This window comes from Leptinotarsa decemlineata, unplaced genomic scaffold (genome assembly GCF_025532065.1).
Source record: "Leptinotarsa decemlineata unplaced genomic scaffold, Ldec_3_MD MMD2_tig00026354_RagTag_RagTag, whole genome shotgun sequence".
Taxonomy (NCBI): domain Eukaryota; kingdom Metazoa; phylum Arthropoda; class Insecta; order Coleoptera; family Chrysomelidae; genus Leptinotarsa; species Leptinotarsa decemlineata.
In genome coordinates this window covers 22,905,630-22,924,896 of record NW_027412702.1, presented here as the reverse complement: position 1 = coordinate 22,924,896, position 19,267 = coordinate 22,905,630, and the positions used below count along the sequence as shown (strand labels likewise).

The 19,267-nt window shown below is 36.0% G+C and overlaps 1 protein-coding gene across 1 annotated transcript in view; it reads right to left on the bottom strand.

The window, feature by feature from the left end:
- LOC111505080 (junctophilin-1) overlaps positions 1-19,267 on the bottom strand; it is a 103,921-nt gene that overhangs the window by 3,440 nt on the left and 81,214 nt on the right. Inside the window, exons 3-4 of the mRNA XM_023159828.2 lie at positions 14,178-14,470; positions 11,223-11,393 (exon numbers count right to left, since the gene is read on the bottom strand). Of these exons, the coding sequence (XP_023015596.2) occupies positions 11,223-11,393; positions 14,178-14,470 (464 nt within the window). The remainder of the gene's footprint in view (positions 1-11,222; positions 11,394-14,177; positions 14,471-19,267) is intronic.

The window sequence follows — 19,267 nt, the reverse complement described above, 5'->3', positions numbered from 1 at the left end:
TATTTATTAATAAAATAATGTATTGATTATGTTCTGTATGTACATATATTATAGCTACCATAAGCCAATTGTTACTTTTGTAGGATTGAATAATGATACTGATAATGTACATACACAAAATTAGTATCATAATTTTTTTGTACCACGTTTCACATAATAAAATAATATTACGTGCTTGCTGGTTAGATTTTTATTTAAAATACTGCCAACAGTATATGTCTAACGCACATTAAACACTGAGTGTTTGTCCGATGAGAGAGGAGGAGCCTGCCTTCCGCTGACGTATACGTGAGAGAAAGGAAAGCCAGACAATCTTGCGCCGTTACGCGTTGGATAACGAAGCGGTTTAGCATCCCATAAGAAGTTAGCACTTCATAAACGAACAAAAAGATGAACAGATGAGATTTATGAGCTAGCAGAATCAAAGTATTCACATTATCAGTATCCAATTTCGTTCGAAATTGAATTGAAACCGCTGTCGGGTCTACCGACCAAAGATAGGTAACATAATTAATTTTGAGGTATAGAAATAAAACAAATATTCGGTTCACGTTTGGTCCATGGTATTTGCAAGTGAAAAATCAGTTGTTTCGACTTTTTTGAACTTTTCAACTTCTGAGTAGTGCTTGGAGGATATTATGACATTGTCAGCGTTTCACAACCGTTAGGATTGTTGCGATTATTTATAGACAGAAACATTTCCTTCAGTCGAGTTGAAAGCTACATTATGTAAAACACTTGTTTCGTCGAATGTGGGTCGTAGAGATACATTTTATAGATCAGTGATGATTTATTTAATTACCACGTTCTCAAATAATCAATTACGGAAATGAACAAGAAAGAGTTGGGGAGAAAAGCAATATATTCAGAGCGAAGATAAAAGGAAAATCCATAAAAAAGTTTGAAAAGCAGGTGTCAAATATATTGAAACTGCCACTGTGGTGAAACAGATGTGTTGTTGATAATGTGTAATACTTGAAACTATCGCTTATTAGGGATTGAAAACTATTATTTTCAACTGAAACATTGCTTCCGGGTTGTTAATAATGAAAAAAAACAGTGGACAATGTTACCAGCCACGCCCACTGATAATAATATAAAACCAGAGCCAAACAACAGCATCCTAGTTATTGTGTTCGGAACAACGGGAACAACACGAGCACCGATTCGGGCGCTGCAATCGTAACCACATCGCTTTTAGTAATGTCTACCGCAATAGACAAAATATCAGGCATTAAAACCTGCAGCTTCTGCACAGTGTTACCATAGATTTTCACATTCATAATTTTACAAACTATCAGTTGCAATACTAATTTCCTAGTGCAAATACCAACAGTGCAGTGTGAGACAAACTTTTGTGTAGTGAAATGAACTGAAATACGAAGTTTCAGAAAGACGAACAACGACAGTAATTGCACATATTATTCAATCCATCGACTTGTTATTCTGAAGTCACGGAAGTAAGTCTATCATCCATGGATGCATATATTCCTTTTTCAGTGTCGAAAACCGAACTAGGTTTGTTGATGCTCGCAACAGCTGCAAATCTAGAATGAATGAAAGCAAAAAACTTCACAATCAGAGAATTAGGGATAAACTACTTGCCAACTCCAACGGGTCTAGATTCTTCTGGTCGGTTGAAAATTATTTTTCGATAACGTCTATTGAGGCAAATTTTGAAACAGCTCAATATCAACAAGGCGTCTGGTCTTGATGAAGTACCCGTCATCGTAGGTAGGTAGGTAGGTCAGGAGTGAGTGGAGTCTATTCGACTCTCCACCGCAACCCACAAGGGTTTATTGTGGCTCACACCTATTCACACTCGCCAAATGAAAGTAGCTTCTTAACGAAGCCGATTAGTTTGTATGGTGAGTGGTCTTTCAGGTCACATGGTAACTCTAAAAACCTGATTCGGTCTCCAGCGGGGCAGGCACAAAGTAAATGCTCTGCTGTTTCATCATTTTCCAGACAGAGGCGACACACATCGTCTACCGACAGTCCAAGTCTCTGCATACGATGATTCAAATGACAGTGACCTGTTAGACATCGTAGTTCATCCCTACTGTAGTAAAACAATTGTTTGGTATAAAGCTTCGAATGGGGAATAAACGCCTTGGAGTGAGTCAATCCTGGAAGATTCTGCCAGCAGTCCATAAATCTTTTTGCCATCCAGGTGTTCAGTGTTTGTTTGGCAAAGCCCAAAACGATGCCAATGACAGGTTCTGGTCAGATGAAGCCGCTTGCAGCACCCTCCTTTGTAAGAGAGTCAGCAGCTTCCTTGCCTTCCAGGCCAGTATGGTCAGGAATCCAGACCAAAGACAATCTGTTAAGTCTTCCTATCGAGGAGAGTCGTTTTTGGCAATTTGCTACCAATTTAGACGTTGCTCGGTAGGAGCCAAGAGCTTCCAACGCCGCTTGACTGTCCGAGAATATTTTTATTGAATTGTGAGTGAAATTGGATTTATCCAATCTCTCCGCACACAATTCAATAGCGTAAATTTCCGCTTGAAACACAGTCACATAAGTTCCTAGGCAGGTAGATAACGCTGTCCTGGGTTTGCGACTGAAAACACCTGCACCAGAACCGGAAGGTGTTTTTGATCTATCTGTGAACCAACAACTATCTGCTCTTAATATTTCCTTCTTTCGGAGGGTCCAGTCCTCTCTACTCGGGAATAGTACTTTATAAGGCAGTTCGTAGTTGACAGTTGGAGGCATAAACTCAGAGGTCATTTCCAGAATGCTGTGACTTACGATGTCAACCAACAGTCTGTTGCACTCTGCGTTGAATTGATTTGTGCAATTGGCAATGTGCACAAGTCTATATGCAGTCCATCTAGCCTCTCTCTCCAGAAAAATGTGTGTGATCCAGAGAGCTTCGCTTGGACCGTTTTCTGTAAAGCCTTCGGCCACCAAGCAATTGCACCATAAGGGATCATTGGTCTGACAATTATCATATAAATCCAATGGATTTGTTTGGGACCTAAACCCCAAGTTTCACCACAAATCCTTCGATATGTCCATAGAGACAATCTGTCTTTGTGTGAGCGTTCTAGATGAATCTTTTATCAAGGACAATGCCAAGACATTCCATCTCCGTTCCAAATGGAATGGACACACCATTGAGGGAAAGTGGCGTTAGATCGTCCAATTTTCTCCTCTTGGTGAAGGGGATTAACACAGTTTTGATGGGGTTGACAGACATCTGCTCCCTCAAGCATCAACTGTGAACAACGTCCAACGCGCTATGGAGGATATTACAAGCTACCCTTCCCGACGTGGATCTTGCCAGGATGACAAGGTCATCTGCATAAGTTTGCAGATCGACCTTTTTTCTGTCAAGGGCATCAAGTAGACTATCTACTAGGAGTGGCCATAGAAGGGGATATAGTACCCCACCTTGAGGGCAGACCATGGTGACCCTGAACCTGATAGCCTCACCTTGAAGAGTCGTAGTTGCAGTTCTGTTTACTGGCATGGCATAGATCCAGCCAGTTATGGTCGATTCTATACCCTTCCTAGCCAAAGACGATCCTATAGATTAAGGTAGTGCATTGTCAAATGCTCCTTCAATATCAAGAAATGTAGCGACCGCAATCTCCTTGTGATCAAGGGATTGGGAGATTTTCTCAACGAGGTTGTTTAATGCTGAATATGTCGATTTGCCGGTTGGATAAGCATACTGGTGGTTATTCAGGGCTCAGGGGGATGCAGATAATGCTACCCTACTGATATGTCCGTCCTGTATCCTCTCAATTCCTTTCAGCAGGAAGGATATAAGGCTGATTGATCGTACCGATTTGGAGTGTGGGTCTCTCCGGCTCACTTCAGGTATATATACCACCCTTGCTGCCAACCAACTGGGTGATATACCCGTCATCGTACTCAAACAGTGCGCAAATGATCTCACAACAGTATTTTGCAGACTCTTCAACCTATCTTACAAGGAAGAAGTTTTTCCTTTTTGCTGGAAGATGGCTCGAGTTCAGCCTATTCCCAAAAAAGGCAATAAAAATCTTCCAAAAAACTACAGACCTGTAGCAGTGATATCACAAATCATGGAAAAAGCCGTAAACTACGATATCCTTAAATATTTGGAAGGCTTTAGCATCTTGAGCGATCATCTATATAGCTTTTGGAAATGAAGATCAACATTCGACCTTCTATCATATGTCACACATATTTGGAATAACGCAATCGAGGAACATGAAGAGCTATTGCGCTTGATATGTCTAAGGCCTACGACCGTGTGTGGCAGGGGGATTTTTATGACCAAGCTTTGATGTTATGGCTTGTCGGATCATTTTTGTGTATGGCTCTCCAGCTTCCTGATAAAGAACGTTCCCTGCAAGATACCGTCGCGTCGATGCATATCTCTCGATGTCTCTCGAATGGATATCTCAAGAATCCAATATATTGTTTTGCTGACGACACCACATTTGTCACGTCATTCCATTTGGATTCCAGGATATGGGCTGCGGATGCACATCTTCACTGGTAGCAGGAGGTTGTATATCTTGATGGGGATCAAGAAGTGATTTCGAATTGGGATTAAATTAACCAGGTTCAATTCAATGCCATAAAAATCCAGGCATAGGTTTTCTCCAGAAAGATAAGTGTATCTGAACCGGAAATAATATTGTCAGGACAGACAATTCCGTTTTCTGCTTCGATAAGTTTGTTGGGGGTTGAAATGGACACCATTATGTCTTGACACAATCATATAGCTGGAATTGCAAAGGCTGCTTCTCAAAAGCTTGGAACACTGTTCCGAACCAGAAAACTGTACACACCTCAGCAACTCTTGATGCTTTATAAAGCTTAGAGCACACCTTCTTTGGAGTATTGTTCTCATGTAGGGAGCTCCGTCCCTAAGCATACCCTGAAGCTGCTGATTTCCTCCAGAAAAGAGCCATCCGCCTGATTGGAAATGCGAACATCACTTGCAACCTTGATAGTCTGGAACATCGAAGAAAAGTTGCAGATTTGTCTCTCTTCTATAGATACTTTCACGGGAAGTGTTCAAGTAACTTGGCACATTTGATTCCACCAAGAGCGGTACATATCAGAAATACACGACGGACTGTGGCTGCTCATCGTTTTGAGGTTCAACTCTGTACACCTCGAACTTGACTGTTTAAGAACTCTTTTATTTGGAGAACTGCGTTCATGTGGAATAAACTCCCTGAGAACGTTTTTTCAAATGGATTTAGTCTCCAGCGTGTCGAATCCAATGCGAATCCCTACTTTCCCATAGGCACCGCTCTTAGAGCGCCGTGAGGATTTTTCTGTAGTGCTTGTGTTTTGTCCTTAAAAAAAATAATGCATATTCTTCAAAACACCCTAACGAAATAGTGGTAGGGTATTTTCCAGCATAACTGAAAGACCCACACTCCAGAACCATAAAATATGTCATCTCCTGATAACACCAACTCGGTGGGAAAAACGCGCGTCAAGAAAAATGTTGTAGTTCTGGTGTGTGGAATCGGTGCTTTTGTTGGATTTCTAAGCACTGTTTATTGGAAGATAGTGTGAAAAAAAAACTGAATTGTTTTGTCATGTATGCGGTATTATTGTAGTGCAAGCGATTATTTTTGTGATAAAAAAAGGGAAAATAACACTTGAAACTGTCGTTGGCTCACGACCAAGATTATTTTGAAATTGTATAATTTTATTCCTTCCACTTGTTTCGTAGGAGGCGACGAATGAATCGAAAGGAATACTGCTTAGTACATTCCAAACAAATTAGTAGAACATGATCTGTTTTATATCTGTGGGAATAACGTTGTCCTCATTTACTTCGTTTACTACTTCACACCAAATGTGGGCTGAGATTACCATTGAGATGATATGGATTCACAATACAGTATTGTGACGCCCAAAGATGCAATTGCACAGCGAAACACGTGTCGCGGTTTTGTAAACTATCAAGTGGAAATCTCACATTGAAGTGTATTTTTGAATACGTTATAATGGATTTTCATCAATGATCGGTTAGTTGTATAATATAATTGTGCATAGTTTTGACAGGAAAAAAGAGAATAGAACTCCACAAAAAAAATTCGGAGAGATGATATAGATAAATTACACAGGCCAACGATGAAAAAAGGTTTTTACTTAAAACATCTTATTATTCAGTTTTTTAGGGTGCTAAATCCAAATATGACACTTATTAAGCCGTATCACCTAACAATTTTTCACATTTGCACATAAATATATTACATTTTTTGATTTATTACAGAATTTAACAGCTTTTATATACTACAAATAAAATTGTTGAATAATTTGTGCTGGATGTAGAAGAGTTGGCAGCACTGCTGAAACACATTTACTGTCCAGAAAAAGGGAAATTATATTGTTCTGTTTAGAGCTGATGTTTTGTTTACTGTCAACCTAACCTTACTTTCTGGTTTCCAGTACATGTGCTCATTAAAATATCTAATCGCTGTTGTAAGAACTCTGCCGACAGTTTTTGTTATATTTGTGGTGGACTTTTTATTAAAAAACATCAAAGAAACATCAGAGACTTTGTGATAAAGGGTTATTTCTGATATTTTAGAATTGAACTTGGTGATCAGGATGAATCTGGGGCCCCGCATAAGATATGTTATGTTTGTGTTGAAGATCTTAGAAAATGATCAAAAAAGGAGAAAAAAGCCTTCAAGTACTCTGTTCCTATGGTATGGAGGGAACCTATAGAAACTACACTGATGATTGCTACTTTTGTAGTATTGATATTACTGGCCATAACTCGAAAAACAAGAAGGTAATAAGCTACCCTAACCTAATTTCCGCCATCCGACCAGTAGGGCACGATGTAGATTTGCCGGTCCCAGAACCTCCAGATGATTTGAATTCTGTTCAAACTGGAATGTTTTCTGATGTTCTGTCAGATATAGATGAGCAATATGATGAAGATTTCCAATGTGCTACAGCAAATATAGAGCCTAAACTGTTTACTCAGATTGAGTTTAACGACTTAGTTAGGGATCTTGGGTTAACAAAAGAAAAAGCTGAATTGCTTGGTTCTAGACTAAAAGAAAAGAACGTGTTGGCAGTTGGAACTAGCATATATGTTTATAGAAAGAGAGAGCAACAGTTTTCGAAATTTCTTGAACAAGGAGGTGATTTATTGTAATGCTCAGACATTCCAGGTCTGATCAAAGAGTTTGGTGTTGAATACAAAAAAAAAGACTGGAGGCTGTTTATTGATTCTTCCAGAACTAGTTAAAAAGCTGTTTTATTATACAATAGTAATACTTACGCATCTATACCTGTTGACCATTCTGTACATATTAAAGAGATCACAAGTACTGAATTTTGAAGGTCAATTGCTGGAGGGGCCCTCTAATATCGTAAACGGTTTTGCCAATCTTTTCAAACAATCGTATACCGCTTCTTCCCCTTTTCAACCAAACTCTGATATTGATAATAATCACTTTCTTGATATATCAAGCTTCAGTGAAAACGAACTATACGAGGCACTAAGGTCGCTCAAGCCTAAAAAGACCACTGGTCCAGATGACATTCCAGCTTTCATCCTAAAAGATTGTGCACTTGTGCTTGCTCGTCCTCTATTTATACTAATTAATATCTGCTTAAGATCGGCTACAATACCAAGGATCTGGAAATCATCAAAAGCCTGTCCCATTTTCAAGAAAGGAGATAGACGAGGTATTTCAAATTATCGGCCTATCTCTATTATTTGCAACTTTGCAAAGGTTTTTGAGATTCTGCTGGAGCGAATTTTATATCGGCATGTTAGTTGCAATGTAAGTATAAACCAACACGGTTTCATGAAAAATCGTTCAACAGTCACCAATCTTCTGACTGTAACCCAACATATTGTTGAATCTATTGACAATAGCACCCAAACTGATGTTATTTACACAGATTTTTCTAAGGCCTTCGACAGGCGTGACCATGGCATTCTACTGAACAAACTAGTAGCCTTTGGATTATCTCCATCCTTAATCGCACTCTTTCAGTCCTATCTACGGGATCGAAAACAATATTTTCAGCTCAATGGTTTCAAATCTACCGAATATAGTGCTTCTTTCGGTGTTCCAAAAGGTTCAAATCTGGGACCGTTGCTCTTCAATATATTCATTAATGTTATTGCAGATGTTATAGATCTGTATTTCCTTTTATATGCCGATGATCTAAAACTATACTGCCTCGTTGAGAACATAGTTGATTGATCTTTGATTATTCAATAGAAAACGTTTCCCTGGTGTGACCAGAAACATTTACTGATCTTGGCGTCACATTTGACACTGTACTATCATTTAATAGACATATTGATAATGTTGTAACCTCCTCCTGTCGTTTGTACGGATTAATTGCACGTAACAGTAGTGATTTCAAAGAAACTTCGACCTTATGCTCTCATAAGATCAAAGTTAGAATACGCGTCAGTTGTGTGAAGCCCCTTTTATTAATACCACATTGTTAGAATAGAAGCAATTCAACGACGATTTTTAAAACTGCTAAGCCTAAAAACCGATGGCATTTATCCTCCAATAGGAACAACCCACTCTGAATTGCTACAAAATCATAACTTTTGCAGTCTCGAAAAAAGGCGTGAATATTATAGTGTTGCACTAACCTATAATATTATAAAAAGCGTAGTTGACTGCCCAACATTACTGGAAGAGTTTAATATTTGCATTCCTAGAATCTGTTCCAGACACCCGAGTACTTTCTATATAAAAACATCTCGCACAAATGTTCTGGAGAATTCTCCGATCCATACCATGTGTGAAGTGACAAATTCTGTTAGCAATAGTTTAGATATATTTAGTTGCAAATTGTCAAATATAAAATCCCACTTCCTAAAATGATTGTTTTGTCACCTATAATAAATATAAAATGTGTAGTCTTTATAGTCACTTGTTTGTATTGTTTGTAGTGTTTGGAGACTTTACAGTCACTTGTTTGTTTATTATTCTCTGTTATTTCCTGCTCTGTAATTGGGCTATGTCCTGTAGAGTATTGTATTATAAATAAATACATAAATAAAAATAAATAAATGAGATGTGGTGACTTGAAAGTAACATGCATCCTTCTTGGTCAGCAAGGCGGTTTTACCAAATTTCCATGTTTTTTGTGTGAATGGGACAGTAGAGCAAAGGATCAACATTGGTGCAGAAAGAACTGGCCTGTGAGGGAGTCAAAAACCTTGAAGACCCTAGAAACATTCTCTTACCACCTCTACATATAAAGTTAGGCCTCATAAAACAGTTGGCATTGCCTAAAGATGGACCTTGTTTCAAGTATTTCTGTCAGAAATTTCCAAACATTTCAGAGGCTAAACTTAAAGAAAGCGTCTTTATAGGACCCGACATTCGAAAAATGATATTCGACGTAAACTTTGAAACCACAATGACCATACATGATAAAGAAGCATGGGTATCATTCAAGCAATTTGTTACAAAATTCTTAGCAAATGCAAAAGACCCAGAATTACGTACAATTGTAGCTAAAATGTTAAAGGATTTTAAGAAACTAAGATGTTTGATGAGCCTGAAAGTCCACTTCTTGATCAGTCATCTTGTCTACTTCGCGGAAAATTTGGGAGATGTTAGTGAGGAGCAGGGTGAGCGTTTTCACCAAGTGATGGAAAAATATTATCAGGGCCGCTGGAACATCAATATGATAAGATAATACTCTTGGTCACTTCACTGTGAAGCTCAACAAGCGACTCATCGCAAAAAAAGCTACACAAGAAACTTCAAAGAAAAAAGAGAAAGGAAGTATAAACCAATTCCATCTGACTAGTGAAACCTACATTACCACACTGTATCATTATTTCAAGTAACCTACTGTGAATAAAAACCATGATAATAATTTAAATTGACGCATACGTGCATTTAAAATTTAAATTATATGAAAAAAGTCATTTTCTAGACTATGGGTGATACAAAAAAACCAAGACCAGATTTGGGTTCAGCACACAAAAATCTATAAAAATCAGCTATTAAAGCAAATGGAGTTTGCAAAAACAATTTTTTTTGTTGTCCTGTGATACTCTAAAATTAATGCGCAAGATATGAAAACTGATATGAAAGATACAAAAATGCAGTGAAAGAGATATGAGAAGAATGAAAAGAAAACAAAGAGGAAGTCAAGTCGTTAAACAAGAAAATGTCCTAAAGCAAACTTACGAGATTGTGCTTGAAAATAATAAAGAAATTCGACACCCGGGATCAGATGGAATTTTCTCAGTAATGCTACAAAAAGCCGAAACGTCTACTTAATGGATTGTGTATATGGAGGTTGATTAGGGCCACCTTCATTCCGAAACCTGGGAGAACCGGACAGGACTCAGCGATGGCCGCGAGACTAATCAGTCTTATGTCATTTGCATTGATGATATTGAAAAAACGCGCACATATGGATAGAAATTGAAACATAAAATCTGTACAAAAAGAAGTAATCAGAATGGATCGAAGAACATATTGAAAGTATCGATTAAACAAAACAAAGATAACAAAAACTCTTTGAATGTGTAAAAAACATTGTAATAACTATGGTACTACGCTAGTACTACATGAATACCAAAAATTTGCAGAGAAAATGGGAAAACATTTTTACTAATCTATTCAAAGGCAGTGAAGCCTCAAACAGAGGATCATGATGAGAGAAAGGAGAAGAAAACATTCACACATATATAGAATTCATTGAAGTAGTAGAACGGCTGGAATCAGTAGAAGCTGCAGGACCAGAAGAAATAAACAAACAACGAATTGATAAATATTGGAGAGGACGAACTAATTCGATATATTTATAATGTAATAAGAGGTATCTGAAAAAATGAAAATGAGATAGGAGCAAATAATGACTATTTACAAAAAAAGAAACACAATGAACACTAATGACTATGGAGAAACTATGCTACAGAATACTGCATACAAAATATCTTTCAGTATCATGAGATGAGTATTAGTACAAGCAGATATTACGATTGTTTGTTACTGAGACTTCGATATATAACTTTCGTTCTCGCAATAAACGCACATACCACGAAACGAAACGTTTCGATTTATCTATCGATAGCTTTTGAATAGCAAAGATTTCGGTGCAATTGTGAGATCGATCATGAATTTCTCTGAATTAGTTTTATTGATAGAGGTTTGTGAAAAATAGTACCTGTGGCAGTTCTGGTTGAAACGATCAATACCAAACAGTATTTATATTTTCATTTTGATATTTGTTCTCACCTCTACGACAAAACTCGCATTGGAGTCGGAAGGAACGGAGGCATTCGTCATTGCTGATTGCGTCGAATCTGTGCTAATCCAAGAAGCAGATGATGCTGTCGATCGTATGCTTCCAGTTCCCGCTCGTTTCTCTAAATCACCGGTGCTTCGTTGTTTCTTCAATTTCAGGCCCTGGAGAAAAAGTTAACTTTAAGGTTCGAAATCTATAGCTAAAACGAATAAAATGAAATAATCAAGATAAAAGATGAAAATGACCGCAGAGTAAAAAGAAATAGAAAACTGAAATAAGCGAAAAATGTAATGAAAACAATTGAATCCGAATGTAGTTACTTCAGCATGTTTCGATTGTTAGTATACACAGTCATCTTCGAGTGATGACTGGACTATTCTGAATGACCTATAATAGTCTGGTTCACATGTACTCGATTTAGCTCTTTTTGGTGACATTTTTCAGCCCTGTCCAAAAATTACGACCAAGGTGTCATTCGATTCGTATTTTTGCCTAGAAAGTTTAAGGACAGGTCCGAAAACGCGCCGATAAAAATTACAAAAGTTATAAACAATGGCTTTAGTTTTTTCTTAATATCTCGGAAAATTCTCAAAATTTTAGAAATTCGAAAACAGATTTGAAAAGATCAATGAATTTTCGTAAAAAAAGTCCCGACTCCCGAAACTGTATATCGATTATTTATAATTTTTACAGAGCCCTGAAAATAGAGGCAAATGCGGGTAGTCTGGCTTCCGCGCGCCTTTCGTCACTCTGACATAAAAACAAAAAAAATTATTCAAACATATTAAATGTAAATATTAGGGAATGAAAAAATTCATGTAATGTTGGGATACATCAATAAACAATAATTCATAGTCAAAAATTTTTTATCCCAATTTTAACGTAAATTATAAATTTATTAATTAATAATTTTTCCTGAATTGAAAGTTAATATAAAAATCCCTGTAATTATTAAACTAAAACCCTGGCATTTTTTTCCTTTAGTGAAGTTATCCTTAATAGGCAAAAATAGATTACCGTTATTGTTATTTTCTATTTTTTTATTAACAATTGAAAATTATAATTTTATAAAAAATACATTACAATTTTTTTTTATTGTTTCAATGTCTCATGGCTAAAAAGTAATTGATAATATTTTTTTAAATTTTTTACAGCCATGGTTAAAAAATTTATTATAAACAAATACATTGTTTATAAGCAATTCGAAATTTTTTTTGCATTATGTTAATGGGAAAAAAATTGTTTCTTAAAAAATTTTTTTGTTGCTAAAAATGCGTTTGTTACTTAACCATCGTTTTTTGCAACTAAATATTAAAATTAAGGAACCGTTTTTTTTTAGGTTTATTCAATTTTTTATAAAACTTTTAATATTGTGATATTAAAAAAAACACAGTTACTTTTATTATAGAACAAAGTATTGAAAAAAAAAATTGTTTATAACAATTTTTTTTTCAAATAAACAATTGAAAAAAGAATAAGAAAAAAAGTTTTTTCAAAACCTTAAAGAACAATAGAATTTATGATTTTAAAAAAAAAACGGTTTCTTATTTTTAATATTTAGTTGCAAAAAACGATTGTTAATTAACAAACGCAATTTTTAGCAACAAAGAAATTTTTTTAAGAAACCATTTTTTTTCTAAAAATCATGATTTTTTTCAATCAACATAATGCAAAAAAAATTTTCGAATTGCTTATAAACAATGTATTTGTTTATAATAAATTTATTAATAGTTGTAAAAATTAAAAAAAATTATCAATTAGTTTTTAGCCATGAGACATTGAAACAATGAAAAATTGAAAAAAAAATTGTAATGTAGTTTTTATAAAATTGTAATTTTCAATTGTTGATAAAAAAATAGAGAATAACAATTTTTTCATTTTGGCAACGGTAATCTATTTTGCCTACTAAGGATAACTTCACCAAAGGAAAAAATGCCAGGGTTTTAGTTTAATAATTATAGGGATTTTTATATTGACTTTCAATTCAGAAAAAGTTATTAATTAACAAATTTATAATTAACTTTGAAATTGGGATGAAAATTTTTCGACTGCGGATTATTTTTTATTGATGTATCCCAACATTACATGAATTTTTTCATTCCTTAATATTTACATTTAATATGTTTAAATAATTTTTTTTGTTTTTATGTCAGAGTTACGAAAGACATGCGGAAGCCAGACTACTCGCTTTTGGCTCTATTTTCAGGGTAAAAATTATAAATAATCAAGATACAGTTTCGGGAGTCGGGACTTTTTTCACGCAAATTCATTGATCTTTTCAAATCTTTTTCCCAATTTCCAAAATTTTGAAAATTTTCCGAGATGTTAAGAAAAAACTAAAGCCCCATTTTTTTTCACTTAATTGTTTATAACTTTTGTAATTTTTATCTGCGCGTTTTCGGACCTTTCCTTAAACTTTCTAGGCAAAAATACGAATCGAATGACACCTTGGTCGTAATTTTTGGACAGGGCTGAAAAATGTTACAAAAAAAAGTACATGTGAACTAGACTATAAATAGTCATCTCTCGGAGGAATCAGTCCAGTCATCACCCGAAGACGATTGTAGATACTAACAATCGAAACGTCGTGACTTGGAATCTCTCCAGTTTTTATTTTTATTCCCTTTTTTCATTTCTTTATTTTTATTTATTCAATTGTTCTATTTTTACTTGTATTTTGTTTCACTATTATTTCATTCCAGGTTTATTTTGCTTAATATAATTGTTATTTTCAGCTATTCATTTTCAATTCTTCTTTTTTAGTTGTTTCAGGGATTTCAAATCATTTTATATAGTAGACAATGGAAGTCCGAACTAGTGAAATTCATCATGAAACATTGTCAATCACCTTCAAACACAACCGTTATTCATATCAGCGACAAATTCTTCAAACCAAAGGATACGTATTTGTATCTGGCAACACTCATCGAACAAAACAGACTCACCGTAAAAAGTCCCCTCCTGACGTTCCCTGAGCCCAGCGACCTCCTTCTCGCCGTCGGCTCGGAAGAGTTCATCTTGAGCACGAACCCGCCCCTGGAATCGTCCACCCTGCGGTCCCTCTTGTCCTGCAGATCGGGATTAGGCCCGCCTGGCTGCGCCTCACTACTCCGCAGCGACGTCAACGACGCCCGCAGCGTCTTGTTCGCCCTGTATTTTGACGCCTTGCCGAACGGAGCGCTTTTCCTGATGCCGTAACCGTGTCGCATTCCTCGCATCCATTGTCCTTGGTACGTGCCTGGAAAGAAAGGTATGTCAGGCTAGATTGAATAATGACTGAAATGAATGGATGAGGGATTATTCCTAACATAAATATTGCCTCCAAACGACGGAAAAGTGTGGAATTCATGAAATAAGCGGTAAGGACGCTGAGAGAAAGTTTATCGGGCAGACTAGACAAATTATTATGATTTGATTCACAGAATACGCGGCGAATATCTGATTATGAACAAATGCCGCATGATCCGCAACCGCTGACCACAGTACATGCCTGAAAAGAGTAAGTGAAATAAATTATTATTATGAGATTATTTCCAACAGAAATACTGCCCACATGCGACAGAAAATATGAAATTTGTAAAATAAGCTATGAGAACTCTGGGAAAATGATGTTGGACAGATCAAAAGAGTTATTATAATTTGTTTACAGAACACGTGGCGCATATTTGATTTCAAAACTATGCCGCATGACATTGTCCTCGGTACGGCTTGGTAGCTTTGATTTATCCGTAACTTTCGAGGTATTAATGAAAATATTATTTAAAGGGGATTTAAAATGTTCATGGAATACCTAACGTAACTAACTCAACAAATTTGGTGAGGGCTATTGACGTATCCGTCTGAACAATTTTTGAATTATCACATTATATACAACCATTGTTTTAAATATTGAAATGAGTATATCAAGCTGTCCTTGAAAGATAGACATATGCGTTTGCGCTTTTTTTCATAGACTCATAAAAGAAGACCAATACATAGTGAACAGTTTTGCTATATAGGTACTCATCATACCTGAATATACGATTTGTAAGTTTTTAGTTGTAATCAATGAATAACATAAAGTTAACAACTCAAAACAAGTTTCGATTTATGATTGAGAAATGAAGCATGAATTCATCTTCAAAAATTCAGGCCTCGAGGAGAAAGAGGATCGACGATACAAGTAGCCACTAGGACTGCATGATCAGAGGTATACACAACCATCATGGGGGATACTGTAGTAATACGGCTAGCAGGGGGTTGCTCTTAGGGGGTATTTTGTTTCCAATGTTATGGAAACTTGTAATAGACAAGTTACTACGTCTCCTGGGCCATTAAGGACAGCTATGCAGACGACTGAGTCACCCTATTCCACGGCAAATTTAATAATATAAAGAAGGGGCTACCGCATGTAGCAGGCTCTGAATATGATATCAAGAAGAATGGAGAAAGAATAGCTTAACAAGCTCATCCAATTCGACCATAGTAGCATTTAACAAGATGATCACAATGGGCAAGGATCTCCAAAACTTCATGATGAATAGTTGCAACTGTATGAAGATGTTGAATATTTGTGAGTGATAATTGAACCCAGATAACATTGGAACCATTTTTTAAGTAGATTAGATAAAAACAGTAGTGCAGGTAGCACTGTTGCTGGAGAGTTGCACCTATAAAAAGACATGGCTGGAAACGAACATGATGTATTAACTACACTCACTGGTGTAAATATACTTCTAAAACATGGAAGTAAGCAATCTTGCAATACTCGAAGAAAATCAATTTCAGAACTCAACGGAATATGTATATTAATATTCTTACTGATCTTCACTGATGAACCCATATCTGTATTTGTATCTGTAGAGTGGGAAGGGTGTGTGTAGGCCCACAACACTTCCTTAGTTGACAGTGGCTAGTCAGGAATCCTACTGTTAAACGTAGATTTTTCCTGGTCAGCTTCCCAGGGTCGCCAAGGGTGATTCTGGCAAGATTTCATCCCATCTCTTTAGGTGATGAACCATTAATTACACAGAGACTGGTTGCGAAAGACTTGAATCACTGGTGTCAGAACACTTTGGGCTATCCAACTAAAAAGCTGAAGAATCCAAAAAGATGATCACAATCAAGTTCTTATATGCAGTGTACGACTCCAAAGGGGAAGACCTAAATAGATAGAAGCTGTGAAAATAGACTTACACCAATTGCAAGTCAAGAACTGAAAACAGCTGGAAATAAACAGGAAGGAGTGAAGAAATGAAGCTAGGTGCCCCCTTGGCCTGTGATGCTGGATTTAAATATAAATATATATTTTTTTTTGATTGATGCAACTAATTTTTGTTTGAGTTTGAGGGTGCCTAGAAGATGACAGTACTACCAACTGTCGAATGCGCTCGCAACTGTCGCAACGCTCGTAGAATTTAATATTTATATATTATATATATATATATATATATATATATATATATATATATATATATATATATATATATATATATATATATATATATATATATATATATTTTATCAAGTGTGTATGATACAAATCGAAAATGAATCAATTAGTGGACACAACACTCCAAAAAGGAGGCAAACCGCGGACACGTGTTTCTGGCTATTGGCCTCATCAGCGCGGTGCAGCCAAGTGTGAAGATGGGCAACACTTGTTTGCCGAAAGCAGAAAACAACACAAACGCACGGAGTCAACAACAGGAGCCAACTGCACATTTGTGGTTCCAGTTAGAAGACCTAGAATTCCTAGGCTACATCTAACATGACCACGTAAGCAGCTATAGCTACCTGCGTTACATGTTAGATGTAGCCTAGGAATTCTAGGTCTTCTAACTGGAACTACAAATGTGCGGTTGGCTCCTGTTGTTGACTCCGTGCGTTTGTGTTGTTTCCTGCTTTCGGCAAACAAGTGTTGCCCATCTTCACATTTGGCTACACCGCGCTGATGAGGCCAATAGCCAGAAATACGTGTCCGCGGTACATATATATATATATATATATATATATATATATATATATATATATATATATATATATGTACACAGTATCATTAATAATATGAAAAGTTAAGAAAATTATATAGAATGTAGATAAATATAAGTTCCATGAGAAGATTGTATAAAAATAGGTATAGAAGCGTTGAAAAATAATGAAAAATTCAGGTTTTCTATAAAATCAAATTTTTGAAAGTGTTTTGAACCATTTCACTCTTTGCGTCATTCTTATTGGACACCATGTGAGATGCTTGAGAATGATACGTAATAGGAACTCAACCAAAAGAACATAGTAGGTTGATACTTCATACCAAGCTATGGACTTTAGTGGCAGAGGCTTTCATTACGCAACCACTTCAATGATTATTCTATATTTGTCAACTAAATAACGACCAGATATCTGTCTGACGTGGAAATCGAATGATACACGTCGTTGGTCCATAGGCTTTGGACTTTGTGAATTCATCGAATAAGTCAGTTCCAGTTGTACCATTTGACATTGACTTCGAAATTAGTCACATCGATATCTTCTATGGAAGAGAGCAGATAAATTCGAGACTAGTTTGTAGGTTGTCCCCTCGTTCAAGTTGAATTGCCAATTTTCAAAAAAGAACTCGCAGGGAAACCCAATAAAAGATATTTCATGTTCATATGCTAGGAAGTACTTGTTTTCCAATAAATATCCACCATTTATCTACCTTCGTATCGTCAAATAATCTAATAAGGAAGTTATGATACCAAACACCATTTCTTTAGTCAATTTCCAAGTAATATCAGACAATACTAATAATGAAGAGTAATTCTCTCTTTTCTGCGAAAAATGATCAGTTTCATTCAGGTCTATTCTTAATAGAAAAAGTAAGGAAACGCCCGCTTGTTTCGTTTCGTTTCGTTCCAGGAACAGGAAAGGCTAATAGCGATTATCCTGCGAAGGAAAAACCACTCTCAAACACAAACGTAATTGATTGTAATTTGTCGACAGCAGCATTAATGTCTCGTTTGACCTTGACCTAGAAATGTGACTGTAAATCGATCGGACAATTCTTACGCAGGAAGGATAAACGCATTTCTGGATAGGAAGTAATCCCGACGGAAACTTTCTGTTTATCGAAATGTTTGGAATTCCACTACAGCGATAGTTCTATTAGATTGGGTGGGTCAGGAGAACTACTTTGGAAATGAAAATGTACAGGTCTGTCACTAAGTTTAGACATTATGAACTTTTTTGAAATAGCATACAGTAAAAAGTTTTGACATTTTTTCAGCATTTATTTTCAAACATTATGTGCATATTCATTTATAAATGATTTCATTTAAAGAGGTTCCAAAAATTTAGCCAGTTCCTCGTTACTAAATATAAAATGATATTTTAGTGTTTGATTGTAAAACGTAAATTAGGCATTAATTTTTGTCACCTTCGACCTTAGATTTTAATAGTTTCGAACACCCTACTATGTGTAGGTTTTCAGACAACTTCCAGGATGTCAAAATACAACTTTATACAAGTTTATAGCTGTGTATCTCGAACCTACTAAGATGACTATATCAAAACTAAAGTATCTTCTACTTGGGGATCTAGAAGAATCTTTGTAAAGAGACTCCCCTGTCCTTAAGCGTGGCGAAGGACTTTTTTTATACAGTGTCGAGCCACAATGCCTAGTCGGTATTTATACAGATATCTTTTATGATGAAAGTGATCAAAGTGAAGACGAATGCGTTTTGTAGTTTACATATGTTAAATTCAAAATTGTTCCGCAACAACTAAAAAAAACCTTCTTCACTGCTTCACACGAAATGAATAACAGAAGTGTATAAACAGGTTCAGCGGAATTATAAACCGATGGACTGATCTAGTGCTATAACAAATGTATATGTGATAAACATTGCGTCCAAGGATAATTTACAGTACCAGTAAACATCCGTTGTTTCGTTAATATCGACACTTTTACTTCGAAAATATTGTATCTAGTTTACCGAAGTGCTGATATTTTTCCTTGTGATGAAGTGGTGACGGTACTTACCTAATTGAATGTGAGTTTGAAAGACACCAACAA